The sequence below is a fragment of the Cajanus cajan genome, chromosome 9, assembly GCF_000230855.2.
Source record: "Cajanus cajan strain Asha chromosome 9, NIPB_CcT2T_4, whole genome shotgun sequence".
NCBI lineage: Eukaryota > Viridiplantae > Streptophyta > Magnoliopsida > Fabales > Fabaceae > Cajanus > Cajanus cajan.
Window position 1 is genome coordinate 12,433,640 of NC_138525.1, and position 26,541 is coordinate 12,460,180.

The 26,541-nt window shown below is 29.5% G+C and overlaps 1 protein-coding gene across 1 annotated transcript; it reads right to left on the reverse strand.

Moving 5' to 3' along the window:
* Window positions 1-13,285: 13,285 nt before the first annotated feature.
* On the reverse strand, window positions 13,286-15,742 carry LOC109805893 (uncharacterized). The gene is made up of 2 exons (XM_020368167.3): window positions 14,805-15,742; window positions 13,286-13,648 (listed from the first exon to the last, which is right to left on the reverse strand). Exons 1-2 carry the CDS (start codon window positions 15,587-15,589, stop codon window positions 13,582-13,584), a joined length of 852 nt encoding a protein of 283 aa, XP_020223756.1. The 5' UTR covers window positions 15,590-15,742; the 3' UTR covers window positions 13,286-13,581.
* Between the last annotated feature and the right edge of the window lie 10,799 nt (window positions 15,743-26,541).

Here is a 26,541-nt window from a genome sequence, read left to right on the forward strand (position 1 = left end):
AATATCTTTTGGAATATTTATGTATTTATTGATAAGAAAAAGTTTTGTTAATCTCAGAACTTGTTCAAAAATTCCTATCATCAACAAAGGAAAGTAAGTTAAAAGTAGTGATAGTAGGGACATTCATTATGCTGATTAATCAGAAGAGAGAATACCTTGATAGGTATGAATTTGTCACTTGTATTGCTAGGTTAGACTTTCTCATCAAAAGTTATGTGAAGGTTCATTTATACATTGAAAGTATTTCAAACAGGAAGAAAATTCTTTCTCTGAATGGATCTCTCACTCCCATCTATATAATGAAGAATTGGAGATGATACAAGAAGAACTTTTGATGATCAATATGTTTAAATCTATACTCTCTGTATAAAGCTTTATTGGAAGATCCTTACACACTTGTAAAACTTGTTTTATTTGATATCAAGTATTTTAATTGTGCTTAAATTGGAAGCTCACTTCTGTGAGTATCTTATCTTTTTACACTCGTTGTAAGTAATCTCAATTAAGGGTTTACATATTGTCAACTCCCTTTTTATGTATTTGTTTTCACTTTATTAATAAAGAATAATCAATGTTGAAGTGGGATACTCTCAGTTTGACACGTGCGAATTTCTTTACCAGCATATGACCCTAATTTTTGAATTATTTGTGATTGAATCCATTCTAATACACATTTATCCTAAAATAATCTAACTATGACATTTCCCTAAACCTATCATCATTCTAATGTTTTCATCATCTTCTAATACTAACAACAAAAGTCAACAAAGTTAGGAACCAACTTTTAGTCATTAGACCATTAATATCAATCCCCTATATCGTGTTGATTCATATCCCATTCACTAACCAAAAACACAACAAACCTTTTTTTTTTTTTAGATCAATCATACCTTTGTTAGAATCCATCACACTTACCTCTTTGTTGTTTTCCCACTTTTGTTTGACAATTACCATATATATAAAGGTCCTCACCTCATACATGTTTTTGATCATCTTCACCTAAAAAAATTATTGAATAACTATGAAGCACCATTTCAAAGCCAATCATTATTGACATAAAACCCAAAATTGTTTCAATCTATGAGCAAACTCAACACCCTACGTGTAACATCATGTTTCTTCAAATTAATAAATATGAATTAAATTAGAATAATTAGAAATAAAAATAAATATATTTTTTTTATTAAAATAACCATGGAGAGCTCATCAAAGGAGGCTGTAGGGAAATGGTAGATTGATGATAGAAACTATCAAAGGAACATCGCTTCTTGAGACTCGTCACTCCAGGTAGGAGGAGCAAAACCATCAAATCCTATGCATATATGAGGGATAAGGGTAGGGGACGATCCCTAAGCCCCTTAGATTGTACGTCTACGTTGTGGTATATGTATAATGCCTTTATAGTCTTGTTGATATTCTAATAATGAATATGATAGGATTTAAAGTTAGGATTTTATGAATGATTTGAGAATCTAGAGTTAAATGAGATGATTCTTGAGCAATTAATAATATGCTGATATCTTTGAGATACTCGTTAATTGTTTGATCAATTTGATATTAAATTTATGTATTATGAGGGTTAAGATCAATATGTATAAATTTTGAGGGTTTTGGATATTGAAATTTGATAAATTGAGGATGGAATAATGATGAATTGAAATAATTGATGTGTTTATATGAAAGTTTGAGAAAAGGATAATGATTTATTTTTTGTAATTTAAATAATTATTTTTTACGTATTTAATAATTATTTGTACAAAGATTATTGAGGAGTCGAAAGAAGATGTAACATCCTAATTTTTGCAATTAAATTAATTATATATGTTTTATTGTAAAATTTAAGGGGTTGATTTTATAGGATATTTTGATATCGAATTTATATTCTTATATTTGTTTTAGTTAAAGTATTTTAGAATCATGATATAATATATTTTTTATATTATTTTACTATTACTATTATTATTATTATCAGCATCATCATCATCATTATTAAGGGAAGGGAAGGGAAAAGATATGTAATTAGAGTTAAGACTAAGTAATCATGGATGGATTATAGGGAGATTGAGTAGGTTTCAAATTAAAAAGAGAGATGCGTCAGGTGACACCTTCTACCTTGCATGCCATAATACATAAATAATAAAAATTGAACAACATAACTCTTTATAAATAAAACCAAACGTGTTTAAGTATAAAGTATCACATTGTTAACTTAACAAAATAATATAAACAACTTGAATTACAAGGAAATAAAACTAATGTTTTTCAAAATAATTCAACAAACCAACATCCTAATCTAGTTCTAGAAAGCTCCTATATGCCAATGTCACATGTCCTATCAAAGCAAGCCAAAATGAAGCCTAATCCTCATTCTAAATCTTATAGTTTCCTATCAATCGTTAGAGTACCATTAAACTTCACATGGATAGATTCTTCTACCATAGAGGTTCTAGAGTTATAAACTCTATATGCCTTTGAGGTTTCTTAGTATCCAAGGAAGATACTCTTATCCTCTTTAAAATCAAACTTACCAAGTTGATCTTTAGTGTTTAGGATATAACAGTCACATCCAAAAGGAAGAAAGTATGATATGTTGGGTTTCCTTCCTTTCTACAGCTCATAGGGAGTTTTGTTTATTAGTAATGGTCTTATCAATATTTTGTTTTGAATATAAGATGTTGTGTTCACTACTTCAGTGTAGAAGTGTTTTGGGAAATCATTTTCACAAAAAAATGTTTTGGCTATTTCTTATAAAGTTTTGTTCTTTCTTTCAACTACCTCATTTTTTTTAGGTGTTCTTGGTGAAAAGAAGTTGTGAAAGATACTATTTTTTTTGCAAAAATTTTGAAAATCAACATTTTGAAATTCAATTCCATGATCACTTCTGATATTAGTTATGCAAAAATATTTTTCATTTTGAAAACGCTTACAAAATATCTCAAAGACATTAAACAACTCATATTTATGGCCTAGGAAGTATACCCATGTATATCGAGAATAGCCATCCACTATAACAAATCCATACTTTTACCTCCAAAAATTATATATTATCCTAGTTGGACCAAACAGATCTATATGTATCAGTTCTAGTGGTCTTGAAGTGGAAACTTCCTTTTTAGCTTTGAAAGATGATTTCATTTGTTTACCTTTCTGGCATACTTCACGAAGAAGATGAGTTTTCCAAGAAATATCAAGCAATCTTCTTATTAAACCCTTTTTGGTTATTTTTGAAATTTGTTTCATATTGACATGCCCAAGTCTTTTATGTCAAATAAATTTTTCATCTTCTTTGGAGACTGAACATCTTACATTCTGTTTGCTCAAACTAGTTAGATTAATCTCATAGAAATTATGTTTTCTTTGAGTAGTAAAAAACATAGCTTTATCATTATACTTGACTATGCATGTATCTTTGTCAAAGATTATAGTATAACCACTATCACAAAATTGACTTATGATAAGTAGGTTATACTTAAGACTTTCAACATATAAAACATTATGTACAATGGGTACAAAGACATTACCTATCTTACCTATAACATTTATCTTTCCTTTGTCGCTTCCAAAAATACATAGACCTTTCATATGGTTGGAGGTCTAGGAACATAGATCTTTCTCCCATCAAGTGTCGTTAGTAGCCACTATCCAGGTACCAGCTTGAATCCTTTCTTTTTCCCACCAAGGAGATCTACAATGGGAATAATTTGTGTTTTTGGTACCTAGATCTTTTTAGGTCCTCTTATGTTAGTCTCACTAGCCTTAGTTTCCCTTTCATTTGCCTGGAGGTTTTACTCTTTTTTCACTACATAAGTGATAGATTTTGGCCTTTTAGAAGATGTCTTTGGACTAGAATCAAAGCCAAGACCACTTTTGTCAAATGATAGTCTTTTGTGTTTTAAAAGCATGTTTAATTTATAAAACCCATCTACAAATTTTGTTAAGTCCTTCTTGAGTTGTAAGTTTTCAGTTTTTAAAGCTTCTATCTCAGGTAGAACATAACTAGTGATGTCTTTAAGATCTTTGACTTTTTCCTCAAAACTCATTAGATTTTTCTTGAGTTCAAGATTTTCATTTTCAAGAACTTTCTTTTTATTTAAGCTTCTTATACTCAAGAGAAATCATATGAGAGTTGGTAAGTAAAGTGTCATAAGACATTTTCTCTTTTTCAGAGTCAGATGAACAAAAGCTAGATTGAGAGCTCACCTCAATTTTTATCTCAACATCTGCCATTAGACAGAGGTTTGCTTTCTCTTCATCTGAGTTACTACTTTTATTATCAAGATTTTCCCAAGTGGCCATTAGACTTCTTTTAGTCTTCTTTTTGCTTGACCACCTTTTCTTGAGAGAGGGATAGTTTGTCTTTACGTGTCCAGGTTTGTTACATTTATAACAAATGACCTCTTTACTCTCAAAGGATCCAGGCTTCTTGGATTTCTCCTTCTTTATATGAAAGGTCCTCAACCTTTCGTTATCCTTCAACATGTTCTTGAACTTCTTGGACATGAGAGAAATCTCATCGTCTATTCAGTCTTCAAAACTTTCATTTGAGTTGGACTCAAACTTAGCTTTCAACACTTTTCCTTTTTCTCTCCTCTTGCTGGATTCACCACCCTTTAAAGCAATGGTGTTGTTTGCTTTAGGATAATCTCTATTAGTTAAGTGAACCTCATGAACTCAAAAAGCTCTAAGAAGTTCATCAAGAGTAAGAACTTTAAGATCCCGCGCTTCAACAATGACAGTGCCTTTTGGCTCCCAAATCTTGGGTAGATTGTCTAAGATCTTTAAATTGTTCTGAGCTCTTGAAAACTAAGTTCCCATGGATTTCAACCCATTAAGAATCGTTTGGAATCATCCAAATATCTCATCAATGGTTTCGTTCTCCTTCATGGATAATAACTCATAGTGCCTCTGAAGTGTGGTAGCTCATCTAATAAGCTTAACATCTTTAATGCCCTCATGAGTTACCCTGATGACATCCTACATTTCCTTCGCATTTGAGCAGCTATAGAGCTTTTTATATTCAATTCTTGACGAGGATCAAGCAAGTATATATCTTGCTTTAGTATTTAACTGCAAAGTGTTGTAATCATCTTGAGTATACTGACTCTCAAGCATAATGATTGCTTTATCACCTTGAGTGATAATTCTCCAGAGTAGGTACTGGGTGGATTTGATGAACATCTCCATCCTGTCCTTCTAGTACGGGTAATCTTCTCCATTGAAGGTAGGAGGTCTTGTGAGAGAAGCTTTTTCTAGTAAGTATTGTCTTTCACTGCTTCCCATTTGGATCTTTTTCCTTTAGCATGATTAGATGCTTAACCTTGTCAAAGGTTAAGCTCTAATGCACCTATGGATATTGAAGCAACTATGCATACAATGTCACTCAATGTTCCTAATGGAAATTAGTATATGGATACCAGGGCAACATCTCGTATGATGGCATCTTAAGGTAATCTCTCATCTTATTTTAATACAAGCAATTTATATCATAATATTATTATTGGTAATGGATAAAGAATCCCCATTCAAGGATATGGACAATCATCCCTTTCCCCACCATATCCACCATTAAATTTTAAAAATGTCCGACATGCCTTGAAACTTATCAAAAATTTGATTTATGTGCGTTGTTTCTTAACTGACAATAATGTTTCCATTGAATTTGATCCTTTTGGATTTTTTGTGAAGGACCTTCAAATAAGGATGTCAATAATGAGATGTAATAGCATTAGGGATTTATATTCTATCACCTCAACCGTCAGCCGACCAACCACTTTTACAAGTATTACTCCTATTTTATGGCACAATAGATTGGGACACCTAGAAACATCTATCTTACGCTCCCTTAGTAAGAATAAATTTATTTTTTATATTTACACTTATCATCCTCTATTGTTTGTGAGTCTTGTGTTTGGAAAACATGTTAAATTACCCAATTATGCTTCATCTTCTAATACTTTGATACTATTTGACATTGTGCATAGTGATTTATGGACCTCTCTAACGTTAAGCACAACAAGACATAAATATTATATTCTTATTTTGGATGATTATTCTAATTTCTTGTGGAATTTTTCCATTACCAAAAAATCCCAAGTATACTCGATATTTTTATCTTTTAGTGTTTTTATTAAAGACAATTTGAGAAGAATATTAAATGTTTCCATTGTGACAATGGGAGGGAATTTGACAATGAACCATTCAAAAAATTTTGTGATAAAAATGGTCTTATTTTTTGTTTTTCATGCCCCCATACTTCTCCACAAAATGAAAAATTCGAACAAAAAATATGAACTATCAACAACTCAATTCGCACCATCCTAGCTCATGCTTCCATGCCCCCATCATTTTGGCATTATGCACTAGCAATAGCAACATATCTTTTGAATATTCTCCCAAAAAAATCCCTTAAACACAACTCTCCAACTCAAATTCTATATCATTGGGACCCCACTTATACACATTTACAAGTTTTTGGTTGTTTATACTACCCTCTCTTCCTTTCTAGTACAATAAATAAATTACAACCTCATTTTATCCTTTAGGTGTTTTGGGGTTACAAATGTAATCATAGAGGATATAAATGTTATGATTTGTCAAGCCAAAAAATCTTCATTTCGCTGCATGTCATTTTTTATGAGTCTCTATTTCCATTTCCTAAACTACATATGCCTTCTTCTACTACATTTGATTCTTTTAGTGATGGATTAAATCCATTTTTTTTACATCAATGGCAAAATAAATCAATGCAGCCACCAACACAACCAAATTCTTCTTTTGCAATTCACACCCAACGTGCACATACTACACCTCCAAGGCCTAGCCCAATTCCTACATCTGCCATCCATCCTACCTCTCCACCCAGGCCCAACTCACCAAAACTAAAACCCATTTCTCCTCACCACCAAATAAACCTCCAACCACCCAGCCAATAGAAGGCCCAACGACCCATATGGAGCATGACAACTAGAAGCATGCATGACATTTTTAAACCAAAACAACCATTAAATTTGTACACTTCAATTACCTGTGTTACTCCATCTCCTCTTCCTACAAACCCAAAATTAGCCTTGTCCAACCCGAATTGAAAATCTGCTATGTAGGATGAATACGTTGCTCTTATTAAAAATAAGATATGGGATTTAGTACCACGACCTTCCGATGTTAATAGTATTCGTTCTATGTGGATTATTTGGTGTAAAAAGGAATCTGATGGTTCTTTTGAGCGACATATGGCCCATCTTGTTGGTGATGGCAAGTCTTAGATGATTGGAGTAGATTGTGATGAAACTTTTAGTCCCATGGTGAAACCAGCAACCATTTGATCTGTTCTTAACATTGCTTTATCTAAATCATGGTTGATTCATCAATGGGACGTCCAAAATGCATTTTTGCATGGTTAGATAAATGAGACCATTTATATGCATTAGCATATGGGATTCAAAGATCTGGTTCATCCAGATTATGCATGTCTCCTAAAAAAGTATCTTTATGGCCTGAAACAGACCCCTTTGTGCCTTGTATCAACAATTCGCTGACTTTGTATCCACCATTGGTTTCTACCATAGCAAATCAAATCATTCATTATTTATCTATAGCAAGGGTAATGGCATGGCACACATTCTTTTATATGTTGATGATATCATCCTTACTGCCTCTTCTAATGATCTTTGTAAGGTTTATTATGTCACTCCTAACTCCATAATTCGCTATGAAACATTTGTGCCCCCTCAACTATTTTTGGGGCATTAAAATCACAAGACATATAGGTGGTTTATTTCTTTGCCAACAAAAATATGTTGAAGAGATGATAGATAGAGTCGGTATGACCTCTTGTAAATATGCTCCAACACTAGTGCAATAGGTATGTTTACACATGCATGCTCTTAAACGAGTATTATGTTATGTACAAGGCACACTTGACTTTGGCTTACATTTGTATACCTCATCGATTTCTAGTCTCGTCTCTTACACTAATGTTGATTGGGGTGGATGTCCCAACACTAGATGGTCCACTTCTGGTTATTGCATTTTTCTCGGAGATAATTTGATCTCCTGGTCCTCTAAATAACAACTCACTTTGTCTCTTCAAGTGTCAAAGTCAAGTACAGAGGGGTAGCAAATGTCATTTCTGAGTCTTGTTGGCTTCGTAATCTGCTACTAGAACTTCATTGTCCAATCCATAAGGGTGCAATTGTGTACTGTGACAATGTGAGTGCGATATATCTCTTTAGTAACCCTATACAACATCATTGCACTAAACACATTGAGATGGATATACATTTTGTACGTGAGAAAGTGGCTCGTGGGCAAGTTCGTGTCCTTCATGTTCCCTCCCTCTATCAAATTGCTAACATTTTTACTAAAGGGATTTCGCGCATACTCTTTGATAATTTTTGAGCCAGTCTTAGTATACGAGAACCTCCTACTTTAACTACAGGGTTGTGATAGAATCTATAAATAATATTATTGTAAATATTTTTAATATCTTTTGTAATCTAGTTAGTCAATATCCTTAGGCAAGTTAGTGTGATTGTGTCACCTAATTTGTAGTCTTGAATTGTGCTTATACTCTTGTATATTATTTACTGTTTGAATAAAATAAGGCATAGAACAATTTCTTTCAAATTTCAATTTCTTTCTTTGTTCTTCTATTAGTTCTATAGATAAACTTTGTACAGGGTAGTGCTGATCACTTTTTCTTTTCTTCTGTAATTAGAATGTGATTTACATAAGATACTCCATGTCTAGTCATTATGCGAGTAGTTACTTTATTTGAATGATGTGATTTTTATAATACATGGGGTTTTAGTGATACGATTTTTATTTGAAATATAAACTAAGGAATGAGATCAAATGTTTATTTTATGTCTAATGCTATCCATCATTGAAAGAAGAAACCAAGATGTATCGATATGATTTATAGTTTTCAGCCATAGATTAAGTGTTCCATTAGTAGTTAAATCTTGCAGTTCTTGACTTGGGAAGGGCAATTTTTAGTTGTCTCTAACAGTGTGGATGGCCAGCATCACCTCTTACAGCACCTTGAATCTAAGTTGATTTCTGTGAAGCATCTAATTACTTACTGATTACATTTGAAGCGAATTGCAAGATATATAGTTTCTTCATTCTAGTGACCTCAAAAATTCGTCTGGAGATTCTTTTGAACCACCACTTTTGCTAGATTACTATATTTGTCCTCCTTAGGCACACTAACAGTATCTCCATACTTTTTGTGCAAATCTTAGATTAATACTTTTCATTTCATTAAAAATTTCTATCTATTTCTTTATGTACCAATAGAATTGGATACTCATATTGGTAATGAGAAAAATGATATAACAACTTTATGGACCATAAGTTGACAACATATATATATAAGTTTTGTCTTTTTCTTTGTTGGTTCTCTTGAATGAATGCTTGTGATTGGTTCAAATTCAATGGCTTTCATGCTGATGGTGGAATTGTGTAGAATAGTGTTCAACTATGGATGGGCGAGCATTATTCTCTACTTCAACTAAAATCGATGATGGAAGCCAAAAAGCCAAAAGGATGCTTCTTCCACCATTGAGTCAAACATAGTTCAACTATGGATATGTTTTCTAATTAGTTTTACCTATTTTTTTATGTATGCAATGATATATACCAAGAGTTAATCACTTATACACTGTCAGTATAAAGTTTTTTCATACTGACAACCAATTATATCTTTTAATTGTGTCATGTCACTGTTAAAAGTAAATGTGTTTATAGTGATATAGCACAATTAAAAGATATAATTGGTTGCCAATGTAAAAAAACTTTACACTGACAGTGTATAGATGATTAACTCATTTACCAATTAAAATCCTTATGTTTGCTATAATCTAAATGCTTTTCAAGATGAGTACTGCTATGTGACTTGCTCTAAGCTTGGAGAACCTAGAGTATCCAATCAATCAGTACTAGTCCATTATAATTTGTGGGTCAAATAACAAAAAAAATTGAAATTTCTATTTTCTGTTGTATTATGCGTACTATATATTAACTGTTTTTGGTTTTTCTTATACATATTTCTGCATTAGGTTGAGAAACATAGAGCTGCTAATTAAAGAGCCAAACAAATTTTACATATGCTTGATGGGTGATTCTGATGTTGCCAAGAGTTAACTTCTTAAAAACATCATCAACGTAGCACGTACAAGGGTGTACACCACTGGCACAAGAAATAATAAGTGGCATCAAATTACTTCTTTAGCCCCTGTATCAATACAATATATGTTACTTCTTATACACAGAGTTTTAGTTTATTTTATTTTATGTCAGAAACTCTTATTAATAACTACATATTCTTTTTAACTTGGTGTTTATTAAAAAAAATACAAATTCCACATCGACTAGCAATTAACTAATATATAAGTGAAAAACAACCCTAAGATAGTATCAAAATCATCTAGATCCACTTTAAATGGGTCACCCACCATTTATCCACGTATCAAAGTGGAAAACAATTCTCATCTTAGAATAATGAATTTGAGTCTAACTCAATCCTACAAAATCAACCTGTAAGGTGAAGGTTACTTTTCACTTATATATTATTAATAGTCTAATCTCTAGTCGATATGTGACTTGGATTTTTTTCAATCATATTTTTGCCTTCTAATATATTTTGGCCGAGGTGTATAAAGTTGGCCATTAAAATTATATATATTAGTTAATTCTTATACCGGTATAAGCTTGATTTTGTAATTTAAACTTTTAATAATTATACTAAGGGGGGTGTATTGGATTAGGATTTTAAAGGACTTTTTTAGTTAAAAAAAATCTTGCGAATTTTAAAAGACTTTGCAGGATTTTCATGACTTTTAAGATTTTGCAGGATTCTATAAGACTTAAAATCAGGATTTTAATGGATTCTGCAAGACTTTTAAATCAGGATTTTAATAGATTCTGTGGGATTTTGTAGAATTTTTGTGGAGTTTTGACATTTGATAAGATTTTAAAAAAAAATTCATACATTCAAATTTAAAAAGAGTCAAAGACAAAAATAATTAAAAAAAATAATGTCTAGATAAATAATAATAATAATAATAATAATAATTGTCCATAATATCCTATCCTTTTTATATAGCATCTACTATCAATTGTAACAATTCATCGGAATCCTCCTTATTCCAAGCTTCATATTTTTTCTCTTTTCCTTTTCCTTTATTATTTCCTTGTAAATCTCCCATTTGAATTACTAAAACAATATATGTTGAAAACTAGTTATATAAATAATTATGGATAAGAGACAAAATCAATAAAATTATATTATTATTTTTAGAAGCACACCAATCATACAAGATCAAATATATCTTGGCTATCCCAATGGATCAAATACCTCAGCCATTATAAAAAAAAAACATGCAAAAACAGAAATATAGAAACATAAGATAATTTTTTATATAAAAAAAATCAGTATATTTGATACTGGGAAAATATTTAGATATATAATTTTTTTTTATATAAACAAAAGTATTTAGATATAGAGAATATATATATATATATATATATATATATATATATATATATAATTTTAGTTATATATTATATGATAATTTTTAACGATATTTATAAATGTAAATTATTCTAACAAATATTTTAACAATATTTCCTTTTATTAAAAAAAATAAGCTAATGAAGGCATAAATCCTAAACCCTAAAAAATTAGATACTACAATGTCTTATGTTAATTTTCTTTTTTTAAAATATAAAAAAAATCCTAATTTTACAATATAAAAATAAAAAAGAAAAATTCATAGTAAAAAAAATAAAATAATTGTTGAGTCATAAAATGAGGAAGGATAAGAGTAACAAATTAAGGGAAGGAGAGAGATCGCAATTTTTATGCTGAGAGGGTTCTTCTCCCAATTAAGATCCATTTTCATCTCATTCTACTCACAGAAATCCTAACAAATTCATCTTATATATATATATATATATATATATATATATATATTGTAGAGATTATGATATCAATTTCATCTTTCACCTTTTTCTTTTCTTGACGTGTGTTATAAAAAAAATTATCACTTGAAAATTAAAATTTCAATCGTTTTTTTGTGTTATATAAAGGAACAAATTCAACTACATAGAATAAAATAAAGCAAGTCAATTAAAGAGAACTAACAGAAAAATATAACAAGTCAATGACACTATCATTTACATATCAGAGTTTCACAAAATAGGGGAATGAGATGAGAACAATACTACAATATTATATATGAGCAATGAATAATAGTGTAGTATTATTAGTAGAGAAAAAAATGGAGAAGACAGGAGCATAGAAAAAAAATATGAAAAATTCACTTGAAAATTCTTGAAACACTTGAAAAGTCACTTCAAACAATCCTTCAAAATCCGATGGGTTTGGATGGGATTGTTTTATGAATCTGGTATTTATAGATAACACTAGAAAGTCCTTCAAAATCCCTCTCATACAACAATCCTTTAAAATCTTTATATTTTTGAATACCAATGGATTGTTTTTAAGTTGTAAAAAATCTTAAATGAATACCAGTGGATTTTAATGGACTCTTTGAAAAATCTTGAAAATCCAGATTGAATACCACTGGATTGTTTTTAAGTGACATAAAATCCTGATTGAATACCAATGGACTTTTTTACTCAAAAAAAATCTTTTAAAATCCTACGAAATCCTAAACCAATACACCCCCCTAAGTATTTAATGATGAGTTGTAGGTTATGGGCTGAGAGGAACGATGAGTATGGGCTTCCTCATAATGGGTAAAGCTTTTTTTATTTTTTGTTTTTTCTACAAGGTAAATAAGTAAATTAAACAACAATGATCGTATTAATAAGAAGAAGAAGAAAAAAGGTTCAGGCAATATTAAATGTTAAAACAGTTGAGACATCTATGATATATATTTCAAATCGATGAATAAAAAGTTTAACCAAACGTCAAATTTTTAAGAAAAATCATTTTTAAATCTATTGTATCCATTTTTTTTCTTATACACATCTTTTATAACGTGCTTATTAACATCATCATTTTATAAAATTATAAAAAAAAATTAATTCAAAATGTTAATTTAACATGAAGATATTTTATATATAAAAATCATTTCTCATAAAGACCCTAATTAGAAAAATCATTAATTTTTTACCATAATATGGTAATTAGTTACAAAAATCATTTCTCATACCCCAAGTAAAAGTAAGTTAAGCCTTAAACGGCACAAAGTGTAAACATTTTCATAGTCGACCTAATTTATTTTGTCTCTAATATATATAATACGCAAAACTATTAACACTGTAACTTTAAGCCTTTAAGCTTCATATTTTTCACACTGCGATCCAGCTCATCACAAAAACGATATCTGAGGCAGATCTATGTTCATCTTTACATAAAGAGCATCAAAAGAAAAGGGAAAAAAAATTACTACGATGTTAAAATTTCTGAAGAGAAAATATACATGACCACACTCCTGGCGTTACATACTAATTTTATGTGCCTCGTCATGTCTATAAACGAATAAAACTATGATTTCATTGCATATATGTATTTCATAGTTTCATACAGTACTCTGGATCACATCTGGCTTAATTTTGTGATAGGCTTTCAGGTCTTCGTATAAAAGGCCAACAACTACTAGCACTCACTTCATGCCTGCAATAAAATAAATTGTTACTTACAACTAATAATAATATAATAAACACATCAAATTATAACATAATATTAAAGTGAATCTCGTTCTTGAATAACATATGTTATCTTTTTGAAGAAAAAAAAAATAGTTGTTGTTTATGATTTGTTAGGTAATTTTAGCTTTCTGATTCATTGGGTCAATAAAACTTGATTGTTACACAACAAATTAAATCAACGATTATTGTTGTTAATTTGATGTGTGGGATAAAATTGTACCTAGTAACAAACAAGACCTCCCTGTATTACTTTTTTTTTTCACCCACCACTAACAACTAAACGCATTTTGATTTGATTAAAAGTTCTTAAAAGTTACGCCAGAAAAACTTTATCAATTAAAAGACTACAATAAGCCTTTAACCTCCGTGAAGTAAGGCCAATAAACCCGACAATTGGTGCATACTTTTGTCTACCTTCATTGACTATGTCATTTACCAGAAACAACGTGAAATCGTGAAGATTTCAAGCACGTATTTCCCAAGAAAAATTATGAAAGAGAAAACAAACAACCACTGTTCTAAATTTATTTATGAATTTACAGAGTTCAAATAATAATAAGAAACCATGGATACCACATGCCAACAACTTTTGCTTTTAAATTAAATATCTGCTTCAAGATCAACACGAGGGAGAACTTCTATACTTAGAAAAAACAATTGAGTGTACTGAATAGAAAAAGAATCAGAGAAGCATCTGAAATCTACAAAGGTTCAAAATATAAAAGAAATCATGGATGCTAATTGTCAATAACAACTTTAGCTTATAAAGTTATAAATAAACTATGCATCTCTTTCAAGTGCAACCAAAGGACTTCAATTTGGTTGATAATATGAAAGTCTTTAAATTAATTAACAGTGAATCAAAATCAAATTCTTATTCAAACCTACCAAATACCTTGCAAAGTAAAACCAAATTGAAGATTTCAATTGAGTTTACTAATAAAATCCAGACCTATAGTAACTTCGGTTCTGCATTTCAAAATCTTATTAATTAATTAGATCATCATACTAAACAAATCAAAGCCTACCATTTTGAGAATCAAATGCAATTAATTAGCTTATTGATTTCATATAACTCCATCACATAAACTTAAAAATCATTGACTTTAGTTTGAGCATACCTGCTATTACTTCTTCTGCTACTGTTACTACCACTACTGCTGCTGCTACCAGAACTCTTCATGCTTCCACTATTAATGCTGGATACACCACTATCACTCTCTCCACCAGAAGAACCTGAAAGACTCTTCTTCCACCACTCCTTATCAAGGCCTTTGTTGGATCCATCACAAACCGATGTTCTAGGAGACACCTTGTTGGAACTATTAGACTCATTATTCTTGGTTTTCTTCTTAGACCCCAAAGAAATTGGAAACACCATTTTGAGATAAAACCCCCCACTATCAATATTCACATGACCCTTTTCTCTTCTATCATCAACCTTTCTATTAGGCACGGTTTTCTTGCTGCTCAATTTCCTCTCTTCTACCCTTTTCTCTTGTGCAACAACATGGGGGTGTTCCACGAGATCTTTGAGAGAAAGCTCGTAGCTTGACTCAGGCATGTTGTTAACCATTTCCATGAGTTCCCTTTGGCCTCTTGCAATGGCTTGAGTCTTGGACGCAGGGGAAAGGCACCGGTAGTAGTTTCTGCGTTGATGGGGACTCTTTGGTGGGCTTGTGGACCACAAAGGAGGGGAACAAATACCAGAATCATCTTCCACCTTCGATCCTGCAATTCCCAATTGCACTTCCATGTCACAATTCTTGTAGTTTTTGGGTGGTCTCTTTGAAGCAACCAAACCAGTGTTTGTGCCTCCCCAAGTGTCATAACTATGACTAATGTGTTCAACTTCATTGGAAAATGGAAAAGAAATTGTGGGGTGGTCTCTTTGTGCATCAAGCATTGTTTTTTTTTTCTTGAAGGGAAAATGATGAGTATGATTGTGGTTGTGTGTGTGTGGTTGGTTTTGAAGTGGGAGGGTTCAAGGGATGTTCTTTCCACTCTACACGTTTAGCTTCAAATGGTGATAAATGATAATGCTCTTTCTTTAATTTCTTGGTGATTAAGATTTTTAAAGGAGAAAAAGAAAATGATTGGGAATAGAGAGTGAGAGCGTGTCCTAAAGTCAAGGAATTCTAGATGATGTACTGCCACGGTAGGACCATTCCCCTCCTCGTTTGTTTTTGTCTTTCACCACGCCTCTGTCTTTTGCTTTTTTTGTCTAGTCAATAAATGCCTTAAAAATAATTCATTAACATAATTAAAACAAACTTAAATATGTTTTTTAAGTGAAATAAATTTATTTTTAGTTCGGTAAATTTAAAATCAGTTTTTTAATTTGTAGTTAAAAAGATATTTTAGTCCTATGCTAAAATATTACTAGTGAGTTTGCAAGAAAAAATTCAATTACCATTAAATATCGCACAAAATTATATAAAAATCAGTTGATAATTGTATAATTTTAAAATTTACAAAGAAAACAAATTTATCTTAGAATTAAAAATATTTTTAAATTTTAATAATATAATATTATTATGAAAAAGTATGTTAAAAGCAAATTTAAAATCAGACAAAGATAAATAAATAATAGTTTCAATAAAATATCTTACTTAGAATATTTTCTTAAAAAAGATTTTACTTAAAATTCTTTAATTATTATTTTAAAGAGACCCTTTAACATTTGTCTTTTATTTGCGTGGAGGAAAAGGCGGTAACCGCGTTTGTCCGTCATCGTATGGTTCCAACTTTGTTAAAGAGACAAGACATGACGCACGCAACTTTGCTATTCATTCAAGTATCAATCAATTACACATTTACAAATAAAAATTAGGATTGTCATCAAATAAATTATTAATTATTTATTAGAAAAATGTTAATTGAAATAACTAACAAGGTTTAATTAAGACGGTCAGTAAATAACTAAATTTCTTAAACATATATATTAATATTGATTTGATTTTTGAGGGTGAAACCTATTTAGTGATTTTTAGTCTTGAAAAGAATTAACTTTTGGTTATTAGTTGGAGGTATTCGTAGTGATTAAAAAATTGACTAAAATTAAATTTTTTTTACAGCAATAAAGTTACAATTAGATAAATGTATAAAAATAGATTATATAACATCTTATTTTAACTATTATTTTCTATACTAATGGCTATATTTTTTACTTCAAATTTTGAAAGTTAATTTCTACTTCAAAGAAACTAAATCTAAAAAAGTTAAATTCTCATATACAAGGAAGACTTGCGAGCCACATAATTGAGTCAATCAGGCTAATATAAAAGATTTAGAAGCTTATTGGATCAAAGGGTTTGTGCTCTTTTTAGTAGGGACTTTGTTCTTGTTGTGTACCTTCTTCTCCTTTGGCTTTTTCAGGTTTATTATTCCTTTTATTCTTATGAGATGTTACAAAGAAATTTGATGAAAGCTTTCCTCACGAGGATCTGGTTGTTGGAATTAATTGCTTCTATGGTAAACGTGTCAATGCTTCCAAATTGAAAGGACCACAAATAATTATTGCCATGGCATCATCATTCAGGAGCTGCACTAAGACGTGGAGTGGATCATAAAAGCTATGATCATAATAATGTTGTCTCTCTTTCATTTCCGTGACAAACAATAATGGTTGCTTTTCCCAATTACGAATCTGTGTTTGGTAATCATTGTCACTTCGTCAAATTGGTAATAGTAACAGATACTATTGAATGTTCTCCAAGCAAGGTAAATAGTGGGTACCATCATGGAAGTGTAGCTGCAAAGAAAGGTACGTAGTTTAGATGGTAGCTGTAAAAATCAGTTCTTGAGGTGTGAGTGAAGTACCAATCACGATTGCTTTAAGTTAAAATTATATAAAAGTAAATTAGAGCTATAGATGTACCTAGTAAATAAAGAATGGGTTAGAATGTGGAAAAAATTTACATGTATAATTTCTTAATGTATGATCTTTAATTAAAATTAGATGTTTATTTTTAGTAATATGTGTATGTATGATCTTTAATTAAAATTAGATGCTTATTTTTAGTAATATGTGTAAATATATATTAATGAGTTTTATATTAAATATAAATATATATTATTGAAGTAAATCTTTAATTATAATTGAAGAAAAGTATTAACTACATACTTAAAAAATTGCATCTAAATTTTATTCTTAAAATTATTTTTAATTGATTAATTTTTAATATTTTAAATCCTTGAATGAACTAAAAAGTTTACGAGTTAAGTTATAGGTCATGACGTGATACTGTGCAAGTTAGAAAATATTAGTTATTTATAATTCAAAGAAAAAAGTTGGCATAAGTTAGAAAAATATAGATAAAAAATGTATGAGTGAAAAAAGGTTTATAAAATCAATTACTTTAAATCTATAAAATTGATTGCACAATCAATTTTGTTTTGTCGATGATGTATCTTGACATTTTTAAAATCAATCAATGCCTGATTTTAAAAATCACATGCAAAATTGGTTGAAACAATTGATTTTGTTTTTAGTTTTTATGTCCACTACACTACAAGAAAAAAGTGTTTAGTGATAATAATTTTTTCCATTAAAAACTTAAAAAAAATCATTAGATATATTTAGTAAGAGTTTTTATTTGTCATCACCCTGACTAATATGCAAGTCATTGATAAATTAGCGAAGATTTTTTAAATATCAAAAATAATAATATTTATTGTAATGAAATTATAGTTATTAATATTTATATATAATAGTGACAAAATTTAAGTTACCACAAATATAAAAACGACAAAAGTAATGAATTAATTGACACAATTATTAGTATAAAAGAAATTGCAACTAATTGTTATTGGTCATTAATTATTATCATTTTAACATTTATTTTTTAAATAGTTTTTGTGTGTAATTATTATTAAATTAACTTTTAAATATCATATTTTTTTTCTCATTATTAAAGAGTATTTCTACCGAATATTAGAATTAATCTCTTTTAAAAATTTAATAGGTATTAAATAGATGTGCATTCTTTTTTAATTTAAGCTTTTTTACTTGGAAGAGCCAAAATTTAAATATCATAATTGATTACATAGAAACAATTTTTAAATGTTAAATCAATATCATACAAATTTACCATTACGTTTTTATGTATTGAATTGTAATGATTATAATTAATATGTTAGTAGGTCAAAATTAGGTTAGAGGGTGAATTTCACTTTGGATGACATTTTTGGTGAATTTGTGTTTGATAAAATTTGGTTTAAAATGCTTGAGTGATATCTAAAAGTTTTCTGATAGATTTGTATCCATAGAAATTATTCATTAGTAAAATTTGTCGAAAATATAAATTTTTTTTCGATAGATTTATATCCATCGATAATATAACTTTTTTTATAATTTTTTTTCTGTCAAAAATATAATTTTTTTGATAAGTTTATATCTGTTAAGAATTATTTGTCGATAATTTACATTTTTCTTGTAGTAAATCAATAAAGTAATATACTAAGAAACTAACTACCATTGCTGATAGGAAAATTTTTCGTAGTGAAATTTTTACCGCAAATTTTGAAAGCAAAAAAAGAAACAAAGCATAGAAAATATAGAAGTCAACAACAACAGTACATGGAAATCGATGTTACTTGCTGCTATGTCACAAGCAAAACATAGAAATGATAAAATAGAATACAAGACAACTTCATTGATAATTTGATATTGAATCATTGATCATGCATTTGAGGTTAGTCTTTATTGCGGCACCGTCGCTTCAAGGCTGATAAATTGTGTCCACTGGCAATTGCCAGTTTCTCGGGTTAAGTTGATTAATTTCCATTACTCTTCCTCGACAAAGAAAGATATGATTTGTTGTATTTGACTTTAGAAGTGGTTGAGATTTTGCTTCAAATAGAGTCATAGACTCATAATATTCATAATTTACTACATTTTCATTTTTCATTATAGAACAGTGCATGTGTACAACTCGATTACGATATCTGAAAATTACGTATGCTCAGCTGAGTTAATTTCTTTGTTGAAGATTGAAGTTTCTAACTATGCATCACATCAATAATTTTGTGAATTTGTGATTAGAATCTTCCTAAATGTCTTCATAACCACGATGGTGTTTGACGCTATCACGAATGCTTGATCTTTTTATAAGAAAAACTATATATTTCTTTTTTATTGTAATAATATTCGGTAAAGAGAGGAACTAAGATTTTGATTTAATACCAAAAACACATTTGTATGATAGAGAAATCTAAAAGAGATAAAATTAAACAAATTAAAAGATTTTATATGTTAGTCTTGAAAATATTATTTAATGTTATATAGTTTTTATTTTAGTTTCTTAGATGATGACACTTATATTATCCAATTAAATTAATAACTGGTGGTTATATAAAATAACATTATGATGTAATTGAGGATAAGAAAAAAAATGACTGATTTTGACGTTATTTCTTTCTTATCCTACTTTTCTTCTATAGCATTCGGTCTTCTAATTTTAATTGTTAATTAAGTAGTGCTTTCATGCCACCTAATTATCTCATACCATTATCACTAAATAAGCATCCTTTAATTCTGACTCTTTAATTCTACTAGAGAATGTTTAATGCTAAAATTTGGTGAAGTTCGTCATTTAAAAAACATTTATTATCAAGAATTTTTAAGAAAACATTTCGACGATAATAATTTTTCTTTGTTTGAATGGATCACATTTTTTTTGGAAGACAATCCAATTAGTGTTATGTTCGACTATTACTATTAAAACTCTCTTTTCGTGTATATAATGTATGCATATTTAGAATTTTAACTAAAAGTAAATGTTGGACTAAAATAATTATATGCCAATTGATTCATGCACTCTGTGTTCAACAAATTGTATATATCTAACATAAAACAAATACGCATCTTAAAAAAACACCTACGTATAGCAAAACTATTTGCGATACTTTTACCTTGTAAATTGTAATGTAACACACCTATTAGCTTAATTCGAAAATTTTTATAAAAAAAAACCACACAAATAAGATATATGTCTATTATGTTTGTTCAAATTATCTAATGTCGTCAAATCACAAATAAAAAATATACTTTTAACTGTTTAATACAAATGTTTCAAGAAATTTTAATGAAATATTTTCATCCTATAAATCTAATGAAAATTTAAAAAATTGATTTTTTTAAAATAATCATAACAATAATTTTTTAAAATATAAAATTATAATACATAATTTTTTTATAATGTAAGTGTTGTACAATAGGGATATAATTTCTATCATACAAGACTTGAATGGACATGCATGGTATATATTATGCACGCAATATCATCTAATCATAACAAAGTTTAAGTAGGACTTCCTTGAAAATGGTGGGTGGTCCTTTTTTTAATGATCTAGGATTTAGGGATCTAGAATGGTTCTGATACCATCCTAAAATAGTGAATTTGAATCTAACTCAATCCTATAAAATTGGTTTGTAAGATAAGGGTTACTTTTTTACTTATATATTATTTAATTGTCTAATCTCTAATCAATGTGAGACTTGAATTTTTCCTAATAATAACTAAGTGGGAGATAAACAATGTGTGTGGTTATTGCCATCAAAAATCCAACCGAACTAGTTGATTGAATAAGTTTGATTAGAAATTAGTTTTTATTGGTTTAATTGGTTTTTAAAACTGTTTGGTAGAGAAAGAAATAAGGTTACTAGGTATACAACTTCACCAACTCTTTTTCAAGTTTAGGATTGGATTAATGAAACACAAAATAAGTTTATATGACCATATGTCAACCAATTCTAGTTCAAGGGTTCTTTCTAAAGAATTGATGATCTCCCATACTAGATTCAACTCTTTTCTCCTCGTGTTATGGTATCTAGTTTGACTTCTAAAGGTAGTCTCTCATCCTTTCTTAGTTTTATATAACCTTTATAGTAGATGATTTCACCTCTTCAAGTCTTAACACATGATTTTCTCTAGGTTCTAACTAGTTCAAGGCATTACATGTTTCTGTTGGGCACTTTGATAATTATCTTAGAATCTAAGAATGTCATATATATCATCTCAATACCATCTTCCTATCTTGATCTAACTCTAAACTAAAACTAACAATTGGGATTCAACCTTTTTGCCTTTACTAAAATCTTATCTGCCAAGCTCTTGGTTCTCTTTAACATATTTAATTTATGATGTTCTAAAGGTCACTCACATGTCAACTAAGGTTCAAAACTAGTGCTAACGATTCATCTCTCTAATCCTCAAGGTAGATGCATTAAGAATTTTCCTACTCAAAGTTTCAAAATCATAATCCTTAAGAAACTCTAACACTCTATCATATTTTTTAAAAAAATTATCAAAAGGTATCTAAGATCTTTGCACCCACCAATACTTCCAACTTATACTTCTAAAATCATTTCTTCTAATCAACTAGTTCATCTTACCTCGACAAGGGATACTTACTTATCAGGTTCACTAGTCTACCTAGCAGTAACTCATACGTACTTAATTTCATACTCTTCTACCTTCCTTAATTATCAACATAAGTAGTTTCCAAAAGTAGCCCACAAGGCCTAGTAATTATTTTCTACGAGTTCCTCTATTTCTTCCTTAAGTCACCCAAACACATAGGCATCACAAACACCACAAGGTTTGCTAGGATTAGGAAAACTACAACATGCATGATATTCAACTTACACTAAGCTTTTTGTAATGATTCATACACTTAACCTCTCCCTCAAGGAATAATTCTAATCCACTTATAAAAACTCTATCTTTACTCAAAATGATACTAGACACGTCTTCAAGGAAAACCTTAGGACTTCTCTTACTAAAGGGAAGTCACTTAGCTCACTTATATTCTCAATTCTTAAAAAAAGAGGATCATGTACACTTGAATATTTCAATCAAAGAAATTTTAACTTGGTTAACAATTATAACTCCACACTCTTATTTTCATCAAAGATAATATTTTATCAAGATAGACTAATAGGACATGGTTGATAGAAAACCAATCTATACCAATATTGTGTTTAGTTAACTAAGAGAAAACAAATCAAATCAACTAGAAACTTCTTTTTTTAGAAATTACAATAAGATACTTTAAATAGATGCTAAAAGTAGTTATGGACGTGGGAGTCTCCACAACCAAATCCAACTTCAAACAAGACACAAACATATTTAGCTTTTTAACATAGGCAAGAGAAATGAAGGAATGGATTGTACCAAAATCAAACAATACAACAAAAGGTCACTCAACTATGAAACATATACCTTGTATCAGATTTTTAGATTGAGTAACTTCAACACCACTAAGAGTAAATAGTCTTCCAATAGCCTTCAAACGCTTAGATTAAGAACTAGCTTTAGCACGTCATGGCCATGGCGCCTACAGACATTACGTACTAATATGACCCCTTCCACGACAATTGAAACAAGTAGTCTCCTTGTTAGGACAATCCGTGTGCTTGTGCCTAGTACGACCACACCTCTTGCACCTACTGAAAGGTGTAGAAACAGATACCCCACTAGAAGCTCCACTCACAACAAAAGATACAAAAGACTTACTTCCACTTCCTCTAGCTTGATTCCCTTGGAACTTAGTGGGTGTATAGTATGGATTACTCCTACTCGAACCTCCAAATCTACCTCCTCTAATCGGACCCACACTTTTGTAGTGTGTAGCATGTGCCTGATTATCATGATCATATACCTTACACTTGTTCTCTAATGTTGGATAATGATAAATCTCTTGGTAGTTGATCATCACCTTCACCTCAAGATGAAGGCCATTTACAAACTTGATGCACTTCACTGTTTCACCACCCTCACCATGGTAGTGAGAACAATAATAAACCAACTCATCAAACTTATCAACATACTTAGCCACCATACCCTCTTCTTGCTTCAACTCTAGAAACTCTACCTCTTTCAGGCTTTACACATAATCAAGGAAGTACTTCACCAAGAAAACCCTTTTGAATTTATCTCAGTTAACAAGTGTGCTTTCATCCATCATCCTTTGAAGAACACCTTCCCACCAAAAATATGCATCAACAATCAACATAAATGTAGCTAGATTCACCTTCTGATTAGTAAGACACTCCATAACCTTAAAGATCTTCTCTGTATTAGTCAATTGGATCATCACACTTTTTGGATCATATCCTCCCTTAAAAAAGGCTGGATGTTTACGCTAAAATTTCTCCAACAAGCTAAGAGCAACTCCAACTTTATTGGTCCCTATAACTAATTCTCTAACGCTTGAAGAACATCGATGATAGCACAATCATTATTACCAACCATAACACTATTACACAACAACAAACAAGTTAACTATTGACACAATATATCACATCAATCATCATCATAGTACACACGAAATACATAGTTAAGACACATAACACTCACATCTAGTTTGAATCAACCAGGATCTGATATCACAAAATGTGACACCCTTTACCCCACATACCATAATACTTGAAATAAATAAAACTAAATCAAAAAGTTTATCATAATAAAAATTTATCGTGTTCAATATAGAAAGTATATCATATTTTAACAAAACAAAAAACAAACTAATATTCACATGAAATCTAATACAGTAAAATAACCATTGTTCAAAACATAACTAAAGAAACACTAATTCTAACCAAGCCCCAATGTCACTTCCTATTAGAACATAACTAAAGACAACTATCAATGTCTTGTGCAGACACCCCTTCCCTCTTAGATTAAACATTCGACGCATTTACGAAATCGATCAAGAAGGTCAAATGAGCAAAAAACTAAGTTATAGGAAGACAATAATGTATCTCACACAGGTACATGGTTAATTTCATCAATCAAACTAATCTTGTAAATCTTTGATTGCTCATGGGTCCTTATGAGAACCTTAAAGGAACCCATTTTTGGTGTTTGTATGAGGAATTGAGAGAAACATGTGAATATATGTAATTAATAGCTTAATGGATTGTTTTAGATTTTTAATCTACGATTCTATCGATTGGATGGCTAACTTTTATGAATTTTGGTAGTGAGAGGAGACACGAGTTCGAAATAATTGAAGTTGCTTCTGTTGGAATCCGTCATGGGTGTGAATGGTCAATCATGGACATGACTAGTGAGTCATGACCGTGACATGCCTTGATCTTGACTCTCATTTTTAAATTCCCTGAGCCAGTCACAAGCATGATTGACATCGCAGTTGTGACCGGTGAGTCATGGCTCACCCTGTTGCTTTTTCTTCTTCTCATTTTCCTTATCTTTTCTCCCTTTTATCACCTTTATTGCTTATGAGTTATATTTATGAGTTTGAAATATAATTTATTGCGCTAATGGATGCATATAATTATGATATGATGAATGAATATTGTAAATGGAATGTGATTGATAAATCGTTGAGTGTGTGTAATGCATTATGATATGTTAGAGAGTCAGTTGTGACATGTATCATATGCACATAAATTGACAAATCATTATATATGTATTGAGCATATCTTGTGATTGATACCACAAGCATTCAAATCAAGAATTCGTGTCTATTACATTCCATATCGCATTTAATTGTTTATTGTTGTTGAGAGTATTTGTATGATGTGTTAAGAATGAATTATGAATTAATTATATTGTGACCATGTGGAATGTGTGTCTATTTGTAAAGTGATTATTTTATAGGTGCTATGTTGTGTGTGTGATTATCTGTCTTTTATCGTATGTCATGAGCTACAGTGAGAAGTTTTTCACTCCCATTGTTTCCATATCTTTGTTATTATGTATATTATTGTAGGCAATGCTCATCAAGATATTGATAGTGTCGATGATTAGGCTTAAGCATTGTATTGAGAATGCTCTGATAATATATGTGACATCAGAACTTAGATTAAGATTACTTTTTATGTTATGTTTATAATATGTTTCATGTTGAGATTTGAATTTTTGTGATTTGTAATTTTGTTTTAAGAGATTATTATGTGACTCTCTTTATCTTATATTGAATTTTATATTTGGTTAATCATACATGAATTAAGTTTTATTTTTATATCCATTATTTTCTTAAATATATGTTATACATATTTGCTGAATAGAGGATGTTACAATGACTATTAACAAAAGTCAAGTCAATTTTTAAAGCATGTTGGAGTATATTTTTCAAACCCATTTTTTTTCATGGTCAACTATATGTAACAATTTCAAGAGTTACATCAAACAATGAATCAAAAAATGTAATTATTGATAATAAAAATAAAAATAAAAATATATTATAATATTATTTACAAAGAAATTTTCAATAATTTATAATAAATTAGTGCATATTTATTTTTTAATATTACTTTTAACTTATTCTTAATATTATTATACTTTATATTCATTATTGTCATAAATTTTATCTATATAATCAATTAAATATCAAATCATCAAACTTATTAAAATAAATGGTGCATCGCACCTGTTACTTACTAGTTAATAACTTAAAAAACATAAGTATAAAAGTATAAAATATATGATTAATGTTAAAATTTGTTATAATTAATAGAATAATATTAAAATATATCATAAATATTTTATAATTAGAATTATTTTATATTTTATATATTAAAATTTATAATAAAAATTCTTCTATTTGAATCAATATTTATTCAATTTATAATAAATATTATCCTAATATTAAATTTAGTATATATTAAAATCAAATATTTGTATTTAAAAAAACTGTTACAGATTTTATATTTTATTTACTATGTTTTATAATAGTTTTAGATTTTAAAGATTTTATTTTCAGATTTTAGATGTTATTTATAATTTTATAATAGTTTTATTTTATTAGATTTTATTTAACCGAATTACAGATTTCTGAAGTTAAAAAGTAGAAAACAATACGTTGCCGTTTTCTATCGTTTAGAAT

Coding starts and splice junctions, on each gene's coding strand:
- LOC109805893 (XM_020368167.3), bottom strand. CDS start 15,589: ATGCTTGATGCACAAAGAGACCACCCCACAATTTCTTTTCCATTTTCC. Junction 13,649..14,804: donor AGCAGAAGAAGTAATAGCAG/GTATGCTCAAAC, acceptor ATTTTATTGCAG/GCATGAAGTGAGTGCTAGTA.